Source organism: Bison bison, unplaced genomic scaffold (assembly GCF_000754665.1).
Source record: "Bison bison bison isolate TAMUID 2011002044 unplaced genomic scaffold, Bison_UMD1.0 scf7180017864233, whole genome shotgun sequence".
Lineage (NCBI taxonomy): Eukaryota > Metazoa > Chordata > Mammalia > Artiodactyla > Bovidae > Bison > Bison bison.
In genome coordinates, this window is record NW_011494805.1 from 530660 (window position 1) to 540780 (window position 10121).

The 10121-nt window shown below is 47.6% G+C and overlaps 1 protein-coding gene across 4 annotated transcripts in view; it reads right to left on the bottom strand.

Annotated features, from left to right (window-relative positions):
- The window catches only part of COL14A1 (collagen, type XIV, alpha 1), a 270892-nt gene that overhangs the window by 1663 nt on the left and 259108 nt on the right, over positions 1-10121 (bottom strand). For 3 of the 4 annotated variants that reach the window (XR_825786.1, XR_825785.1, XM_010846187.1), the window contains exons 46-47: positions 3397-3474; positions 1111-1266 (exon numbers count right to left, since the gene is read on the bottom strand). Coding sequence is in view for 2 of the 4 variants with exons in the window: in XM_010846187.1 (XP_010844489.1) it covers positions 1111-1266; positions 3397-3474 (234 nt within the window). In the remaining 2 variants the exon portion in view is untranslated. Of the gene's footprint in view, positions 321-1110; positions 1267-3396; positions 3475-10121 lie in introns of all 4 variants that reach the window. The other variant, XM_010846188.1, reaches the window with a different exon arrangement.

Below are 10121 nucleotides of genomic sequence, written 5' to 3' on the forward strand. Positions count from 1 at the left end.
CTGGGGTAACTCTCGGCAGCACACTTACACCCTCACCCAGGCTGGTACGGAGCAGTCGGTTTTTATGACAACTGACAAATGACTTGGTTAAATTCCAGTCTTATCGTGGTTAAGTGTTTGGAGCAGGGAGGGCAGGAGATGAGAGGGTGGGCAGGTGGGGAAGCAGGTGGGCAGGGGAGAGGAGTGCCCGTGGGCAGGGGCAGGGCTGGGTGGTCGTGGTCAGCAGGACAGTTCTGTGTCTGCAGCCAATTGCCCAGGCCAATGGAATCAGAGTGGAAGAGTTCCATGTCAGTGCTGGTAATCATTGTAAGGGACCAGATCTTAATGAGAGACAGGAAAGTTTGAGAGAACGGGGAGGGAAGAGACGAACAGAGAAAAACACATCAGCAAAACTCTGATCAGTCCCTCTGGGAAATAAGGTTAAGTTTCTTCTAAAACAGAAAACTTCAATTCATGGGCTAATAGGTTTATTGCCCCAAAGCAATTTCTGAACCTCTCTCTTGATACTTCCAAGAGTGACTGTGTTGGAAAATGTCCCGTTATACAACCCTCTAGCATGGAGACCACAGATGTTTTTAGGAAGCACAATTTTTTCAGGATCTCAGTCCAGTAGTTAATAAGAGGCAAGGACAGTGTGGCCGGCCACTTTTGCTTCTTAAAATAATCCCTGGTCATTTAAAATGCATGTGGTGGGAAGGATGTCACCCAACAGAATCTCCAGGTCTCTCCTAATTATGGGGAAAGTTCTAAGTTTGAGGTGTCCCCAAAACAAGAGTACAATTTAATAGGACATTATGGCCACACCACAGAAGTAACACAGAGAGGCCCCAGAGAATTTTCAGATATGTCCCTCAATGATCATATATGAGGTCAGAGGCCATCTGGAAGCAAGGAAGACATAGATGTGGCATTAATTTAAATTTCCCCTCAAGAGGGAACCTCTACATTAATTTGCACTTCACAGAAGAGACCTCTGGATAATTTCAAAGGTAGTGAGCAATTCCAGCTCTGCTTCCTGCTCAAAATAGGTCTACTTTTCAGAGGTCCCCCCACCATTATGGTACTAAGACAGTAAGATTTGCTCAAAGCCCACGAAGGGCTGACACTTACCTCCCACGCCGTAGGCAGAACACGAAGAAGGGTCGCAGTATCCAGGCTGGCCGGATGGACCCTGGGGTCCAGGGACCCCCAGGTGACCTGGTGGGCCCCTTGGTCCAGGAGAGCCAGGGGGGCCCGGGCTTCCTGGTCGACTCTCCCCAGAAGGCCCTAAGGAGTGTCCACCAATGAAAAGAGTTGGTCTCTTACCATCACAGGGTGAGGTTTCAGACCACCAAGAAACAAACTAACTCTTACAAGAAGCCATCTTACACGTTTTGACAACTAGGGTGGTCTGCCTGTTTCTACTCAATGAGTTCTATTCCTGAACTGGATTTCCTGGACAGAGGATCACACTGCAATCACACGTTCTCCTGGAGGTCAATGCTTTCAACCAGCTCAGGAAACTGGAAAGCAAAATGCATTCTTGTCCCTCACCTCTTGAATATTAAGGGAAAGGAGCAGACTGCCACGAGCCTCTATCTCCCAATGCAGGCTCCTACAGATCCAGTGTGAGGGCACGCACACACACATTTACACACACAGAAACACATCTGACCTCAGCCTGGCAACCCCTACTGGGTTATGGCCCCAGATGGTTGAAATAAATTATTCTACATTTGAAAGAAATTATACTGCAGGAGAAAAATGAAAATTCTGAAATTGGACCCAACAGATGAATCCAAAATTCCTTTAGGCTGCTGCTGCTACTGCTGCTAAGTCGCTTCAGTCGTGTCCGACTCTGTGCGACCCCATAGACGGCAGCCCACCAGGCTCCCCTGTCCCTGGGATCCTTTAGGCTAGCTTGTGTCAACTGAGAACTTAACACTGGATGAAGGTGAGAGGGTGTTAAAATTTCTGTGAATTTAAGAAGTACGTCAGCCTGGACTTTCTCTGGCTCATGTGTTTGTTTTGTTCTAGACCTGGATTTCAACAGTGTTTCAAGGCCTTTTTCAACTACAAATGAATCTCTTTGAATAGAACCAAAATGAAACTCAGGAACACGTATCACTCTGTATTTTAAAAGTGTTGCAAATCTCTGGAGAACCCAGCTCCATGAGTTAACATTCCCCAAGCATTCACTCTGCATACGGCATGCTCTGGAACAGTTCCTCATGCAGTCTCTAATAACAGGGGTATTGATACTCAGAGCAGACCTATTGCACTAGGAATCTCTCCTACAGAAAGTATTTCCCCAAATCATCAACAGGTTGGCAAGAAAAACCGGTAAGTCATTAGATTCAATATGCTTAAGACTGGGATTGTAAATACCAGTAGGACTGAAAATTTATAATTCTAATAAACAAATATGGCCATCTGGAGACCATCCTAAAAGCATATAGTAAAATTCATAAAACTCCAAGCTTGCACAAGCCCCATGAAGTGAGATGGCCATGGTGGCAGAAACTGTGAGTGCTCATCACACAGCCATGTGTCCCCCCAGATTTTGAGCCTCCCATGCAGCTCGGCTGGGGCTTGTGACTAGTCCCAGCCAGTGGAATATAACCGGAAAGGACATCTGTCATCCTCCATTCAGGAAGCTGATCTTTCTCCTCAAGGCCCTTTGCTCTAAAATGAGGGGAAAGTCAGCCTACCCACATCAAACTTTGGGTACGTGTCAGTCCACAAAGCATTTGGGGATTGATTCATTAGTGAAGCATAGCCTAGCCCCAGCCTGACCCTGCAAACAATAAGATCCCCGCACATGCTGTACCTCTGGGTCTGGTGTACGGGAGACTCGTTACTAACACACTGGCCCTCCCGTGAAAGGCATGGGAGACATGGCCACTCCAGTCGGCCACACGGATGTAATATGGAAACATGGCCGCTCCAGTCGGCCACACGGATGTAATATGGAAACATGGCCGCTCCAGTTGGCCACACGGATGTAATATGGAAACATGGCCGCTCCAGTCGGCCACACGGATGTAATATGGAAACATGGCCGCTCCAGTTGGCCACACGGATGTAATATGGAAACATGGCTGTTCCAGTCGGCCACATGGATGTAATATGGAAACATGGCCACTCCAGTTGGCCACATGGATGTAATATGGAAACATGGCCACTCCAGTTGGCCACATGGATGTAATATGGAAACATGGCTGTTCCAGTTGGCCACATGGATGTAATATGGAAACATGGCCACTCCAGTTGGCCACACGGATGTAATATGGAAACATGGCTGTTCCAGTCGGCCACACGGATGTTAACATGGCCATCTGCCTCGCCTGCAATGTCAAGGGAAAATGAAGACTTGGGGTCTCCGTGCTGCAGTTTGCCGTTGGTAGGAAGACGTACCTGCTGGCCCTGGGGGGCCTCTGGGACCTTGAGTTCCAATGCCCGGATTTCCTTTCTCTCCCTTCACACCAGTTAAACCTAGTTGTTTTTTTTTTTAAAAAAAAAAAAAAGGAAAAGAAAAGAAAATTCTCCTTAAATGAAATCTGGGTAGTTCTGTTTTTCCTGGGTTTCGCAAGGATCTCTCTGATGAGGACAACGATGAGGGTTGATTTGGGGTTATGCTACCACAGGACTTTTTAAATTGAATCCTGACACTGGTGCCTTTTGCACAACCACATACAGAAGGCTGGCTTTGTGTCTGAGTGTGTCGTCTGTGTTTGTAACACTGCAAGTTTACCGTCTTCCCTCCACTGAGGTGGCCCAGCCCGCTGGGATCTGGCCGGTGTTTTGCACACACGGGCCATCGGATGGAGGCGGCTGGCACTCCACAAGGACACAAGGAGCACAGTAGAAATACCCAGCGGACATGTCTAACATTTTCCTTTGGGTCCACCCTGTAATGTATCTGCAAAAGGCATGGATTATAATTAGGCAGCAAAGCTCTAAAGAGCGTGAGTTTCCATTAAAAACTTGGAAGGTTCGGGGAAAGCCTGTGTTTGATTTGGCTGATTCAGCTCCATAAAAATCTAAACCTATTCGTGGTTCTTTTCCACTGAACAAACCTCTTCTTCCAAGTAATTTACGGTGCTATTAACAAACTATACATTTTCACAGGCAGAAAAACAAAGAAACATACACGCTGACACCTCATCATCCCAACAGGTCCTAACACAAGACCGCTGGACAGACGACAAGGCTGCAGCGAGGCCCAGCCCAGCACGCACGGCTGTGGCAGACCCGGGTCCGGGTTGCGTGGCTCGAAGCACAGAAGCCTTTAGTGTCTGTTTTCACATGTACAACAATACTTTGAGTTAATAGGATGCGGAACTACACCTCTTTGCAATTGCAAAGAAATTATGTGTGAGTTGGGAAAGCCGAGGAGGGAACATACATAAAAGAAAACAATCAAGTTGATAGGCAGCAGCATGCGACTGGTCTAAAGTATTTAAAATCACAAATAACTTATTTTTCCCTTCTAAGTGCAAGGCATATTTACTGTAGACAAATTAGAAGACCCAAAAAGCAATGACTCCAATCCTAGAAAATAATCACTTTTGACATCTTGGCCTGTAACTTCCAGAAAGAAAGGTATTGATGCAGTGTTTGCTCTGGGGATAGCAGCTTTTCTACACTGCACGGATAAAGATTGTCCTCTGGTGTCTGCTGTGTTCCTAGTGACCTCTTTCTGGGGTCAAGGTGTACGTGTCACCTTTTGGAAAAGCCCTTCCTCCTTGTTATCGGTCCTCGGGGCGGCTCCACCCGCAGGGAGGCTGCCCCAACACGCGTGCGCGCTGCGCGGCCTCGGCGGCACTTCCTGAGCTCACCGGAGACCGGCGCTGCAGGGAGGGCGGGGCGCTGACCGCTGAGCGCCGACCTCCTGCTCCGGCCCAACTCTTCTAGGAGCGGACAGGAGGAGAGAGATTTCTCAAAAGTAAAACTGCAGTCGCATCTGAGTTGAAAAAGCACGTAACTTGCATGCATCGACCCTTAACGCTCCACTGTTAAATCCAGTTGTTCAGAAAACCATCCTGAGTCTAGTGGTTATTTGTAGCTACCAGCTTGGCTAATTGGGTAATAGTTGGGGTGGGTACTATTTTTAATTAGAGGGAGATGCTTCCTCGCTTGACAGCTGTGCCCTAACACGCATCAGGGAATTCAGCAGAAACCGCCTCTTCTGGGAGAACTGGAGCCGCTTTCCCCACAGGGACCCACTCCCTTTTAAAGAATTAGAACTGCAGAAAGAACCCCGATGACTCACGGCAGCCTGCATGACTAACAGCACGGTGACTCAGGCCTCCCGTGACCTTACGGTACCCACGGATCAACGCTAAGGAGAGCTCCTCAGGGACACGGAGTAAGAGGGAGACGTAGGAGAGTCGGCGGAAGAGGACACTCAGGAGAGAGTCCCTGCGCAGAAACCCCCGACAGCAGCTTCCGGACGGGCCCTGCCCCTACTCACAAAGAAAGCAGAAGGCGGGGACCACTGTGGAGCAGAGAGTCTGGCTCTTTTAATTTTCTACTTACGTAGAGAAGAACAAGTGGCATTTGATACTATCCGCAATGCAACTCAAAGTAGAAGAAGGTACTCACAAGAATGTTCCAGCCCCCCAAGATGCCTCAGGGCCTCCCTGGTGGCTCTGCTGGGAAAGAATCTGCCTGCGAGGCAGGAGACCTGGGTTTGATCCCTGGGTCAGGAAGATCCCCTGGAGAAGGAAATGGCAACCCACTCCAGTATTCTTGCCTGAGAAGTCCCATGGACAGAGGGGCCTGGAGAGCTACAGTCCACGGACTCACAAGAGTCGGACACGACTCAGTGACTAAACCACCAGATGCCTTAAAAGAAAAAAAAAAAAGGAAGAAAACTGTAAGGATATAGTTACACATTAACAGAGAATTTTAGATTGCATCATCCTTGAAGTTATGAAATATTCCAGCTACATATTATATGTTAATATTTGCCTATGTCTTCACTCGTGTTTCTCAGACTGATGGGATACTCACGAAGCTGACCTTGGTTATACATCTTTCTCCGGGGGAATAAAAAACCATGTTAAACATCATTATTTAAGTAGCTAAGTGAGGACTGAGATTGAAGGCTAAGTTCAGAGACCTCAGATCTCTAAAAAGAGAACAGGAAATACTTTTTTTGAAAGGAGTTTTTTGATGTGGATCATTTTTAAAGTCTTTATCAAATGTGTTACAGTATCATTTCTGTTTTATGTTCTGTCTTTTTGGCCACGAGGCATGCAGGATCTCAGCTCCCCAAGCAGGGGTCGAATGTGCACCCCCTGCCTTAGGATGTACAGTCTCAACCACTGACCACAGGGAGTCCCTGGGTGTCTTTGATAAGCCTTGGAGGCTGTAATCAAAAGAAAGGAAGTCAAGTGTTTCAAAAATGTCAACCAGCAATTGTTCCTGAGACAGCACTGAAGTTTATAGACTGAGTGACTGCCTGCAGCCACCACCCATAATAAGGACTCCCTCATGCATCTCTCTGGTGAGGGTCCAAGGTAGGGTAGCTTGGTACCGAGAGGGGGTCTCCAGAGCTAAGTGCCAGCACCCTGTCCACAAAGACACGGGGACTCTTGAGGCCACAGCTTACTTCCTCCTGAAATACCCTTCCTACCTCGGCCGTCTCCACAAATACTTCTCAGTCTTCGAGACTCAACTCATACCTTCTCTACGGCCGGAATGGGCAGAAGCACAACAAATCCGAGGGCAAGGATTATCTGTTCCATTCGTGCCCATGTCCCCAACATGCCCAGGTGGTGGTGGTTTATTGCCAAGTCGTGTCTCTTTGCTGTCCATGGGATTTCCCAGGCAAGAATACTGGGGCGGGTTGCCATTTCCTTCTCCAGGGGATTTTCGCAACCCAGAGATCGAACCGGGGTCTCCTGCATTGCAGGCAGATTCTTTACCAACTGAGTCACCAGGGAAGCCCTGTAAATATGGAATACTTCACGAATTTATGGTGCCTTCCAAGTATTTTATAACTGACAGATATTTACTGAATGAACAAGTGAACGAATGATTTGCTTCCATAGTATCTGCGCCTCCCTTGGCACTGATCCCATCGAACTGCTTGTTTTTACGTTCATCCGGCCTGGAACCAGGAGCCTGCTGACTGCAGGGATCGTGCCTTATTTATTGCTCCAGCGTCAGATCCAAGCTCTCACATAGTAGGTGGTCCAGTAAACACTGGAAGAATAACGGGATGACTGCATGTCTACACCATCACGCAGCTGATGGTTAAAAGCAGCCATGACCTTTGAAGGATCAACAAACAGAACTTCTTAGGCTGGAAGCCTGCTTTTACTTTCACATGCGTGGCTTTTGTGAAAACTGCTTTTTCCTAACAAGTTCCTTATGTGGCCATACCAACTACTGGCGTTGTGTAGAGATGAATATCACAGAGTCCAATTAAACTGGAGTTTCTGTCATTTTTTTAAAAAATGAGCCTAGCTGGTAGAAATGAAGACCTAACTTTCCAAAAATATGATTTAAGCTAAGATTAAAATAGCCTTAGTTTTCTGTGGAGTTACCAAAAATATTTAGAATAGAGTTTTCTATTATTTATTCATTCTTCCTTTTTTCCTTTTTTTAATGAGAATTGTTACGATCTACTCTCTTAGATCTTGCTCTCATTAAAAAATTTAAGATCTTATTCTCGTATTTCTTTCTTTTTAAAACAAAATCTTTAAAACTTAAAAAAAACTTAAAAACTTAAAAACAGACTTTACTCTTTTAGAGCAGTCAGGTTCACAAGCAATACTGAAGAGAAAGTAGAGAAAGGCTTCCCACACCCCCCTCCCCTACTCTTGCCTGGCTTCCATCACCATCAACATCCCTCCCTGGAGTGGCACACTTGTCATATTCTTTCTTTAAAAGTCTCATTGGGGGATCTCCCTGGCGGTCCAGTGGCTAAGACTCCATGCTCCCAATGCAGGAGGCCAGAGTTCGATATCTGGTTCGATATCAGGGAACTAGATCCCACAAGCTGGATCTCAGACCCGATACAGCCAAAGAAACTAGATAATATTCTTTAAAAGTCTCACTAAAAACCACATCAGGGCTCCCTGAGCCTGCCTCACCACTAACCTAAGACCAACCCTCCATATTTTCTTTGCTAAAGAATACGTATTCATTTGCCTGCAGCGGGCCTCAGCTGTGGCATGTGCGGTCCGTTCCCTGACCAGGGAGGGAACGTGGGCCCCCTGCTCTGGGAGCGCAGAGTCTTAGCCACTGGAGCACCGGGAAGGTCCCTCCAGTGTTTTCTTTTATGGATGTACGAAGGCAGAGACCTGCTTGTTTTAGTTCATCCTTGTATCCCTAGTATCAGACACAGATCAGGCACCAGGAAATATCTGTGAAACAAAGGGAGGGATGAAGGAAGCACAGAGTCTGACTGTGGGCTCTGACAAGCCTGAAATGTGGCTCGCCACCTGTGCCCATACGCGCCTCCCCAGGTTTTGAATCTAAATGCTTTACACGTATAAACTCACTTCGTCTTCCCAAGAACCACAATGGTGGGTAGTACTCTTAACCCGAAAAGCGGGCTGTGATTCAGACAGGTTAAGTGACTTGCCTTTAGCTAGTAAGAGCCGCAATTTAACACAGGCAGGTTGATGCCGAAGCCTATACACAGAACTGACTACAGCACTCCCCACCGCTCTACCCTAAGCTGGGTTTCGAGGCTGCACTTGTCTTGCTCGCTGCCGTCACGGCTCCCTGGGCTGCCTGTCCAATCAAGCTGCACATTTTCTCCGGCTCCACACTCAGAAATCAGTCCTGTGGTTATCACATCTCCTCAGCTTATTTCCCCTGGTTTGCACACTTGCCTTCTGCTCTGAGCAAGACTTGAGGTTGATTTTCAGAAGATTTCTCTTATTCACACTGATGACTTGCCCAGGGTCTGGCCTTTGGTTATCAGTTTCCTATTTTCTTTGGCCCGTTGACCTCCGGGTGGGGAGAGTTTACTCATTTCTCTGGTGCCCTGAGCACAGCAAGCACTCAGGCTAGAGTCTCAAGGCACTCCATGGAGCAGTCATTCATTCCCTCTTTATCCCGGCTATTTGGAGCAACTCTCCGAATTTATGCCCAGGCAGATATGCAAGGCCTGGGTAATGCTTTCATTGTAATTCTACCAAGAAGCCACAGAAAATGTGAGACAGGGCTTCAGCTGTGTTATTATATTGTCTGTTGCCTGGGAAATGGCTGGCAATACATTCCAAGTAGAGTTCATTTTTCATTCAGTGTATGCCTGAATGCCTGCTAGGTACAAGGTCCTGGAACAAATAACTCATTACAAGATGGCAGATTAATTGGACTTAATCCAACAAGCGTTTTATGTCCTCCTCCAGGCTCTGCTCTTTTTACATGTTTGGGCTGTACCAGCATGTACAGCTCCAAGCTTTGTGCTTCACTGGCCAAGACTAGAAAATAAATATTTTTGTTTTTCTTGTTTTTGAGCTGCAAGGCAAGGTTTGTGGGATCTTCGTTCCCTGACCAGGGATTGAACCTGTGCCCCATGCAGCAGAAGCACAGACTCTTAACTGCTGGACCTCCAGGCAAGTCCTCAAATTGGTTTTAAATGTAAACAATTTTTGCAAACCGTTGCTAAGAGTCTATCTCTCTACAGCCTTTTCCCTTAAACAACTGGCCATGTAGTACGCCTCTATAATTCAGGGTCCAGCCAGGGACCATTGTAGATCTTTCAGGAAAAGGGAATTTGGTGCAGAGATTTGGTTACATGGGAGAGAGAAGGGCTGAGAAGCCAAATAGAGATGATGAGGCAACCCACACCCCAACAGCAGCAGGAAGCAACCATGACTGCCAGGCATGCAGGGACAAGAAGGAAGGGTGTGCCCGGAGCCCAGGGCCTGGGCCTTCTAGAAGGGTCTGGAAAGAGAGACAGGGGTCCAGTGGACGCAGGAGCCACACGGGGGCCTGGCCACAGCTGGGATGGCCGAGGAGGCTGGGTGGGGTGAAGGAGGAACAGCCTGACTTCTCTCCTCGTCAGACCCTCAGCCCTCGTCCATGGCTCCCACTGGTTGAACCTGCCCAGGAGCAGAGCCCAAGGCAGCCTGGGAACAGAAAGACACGCAGCTACAGGAGGGAAGAGGAGT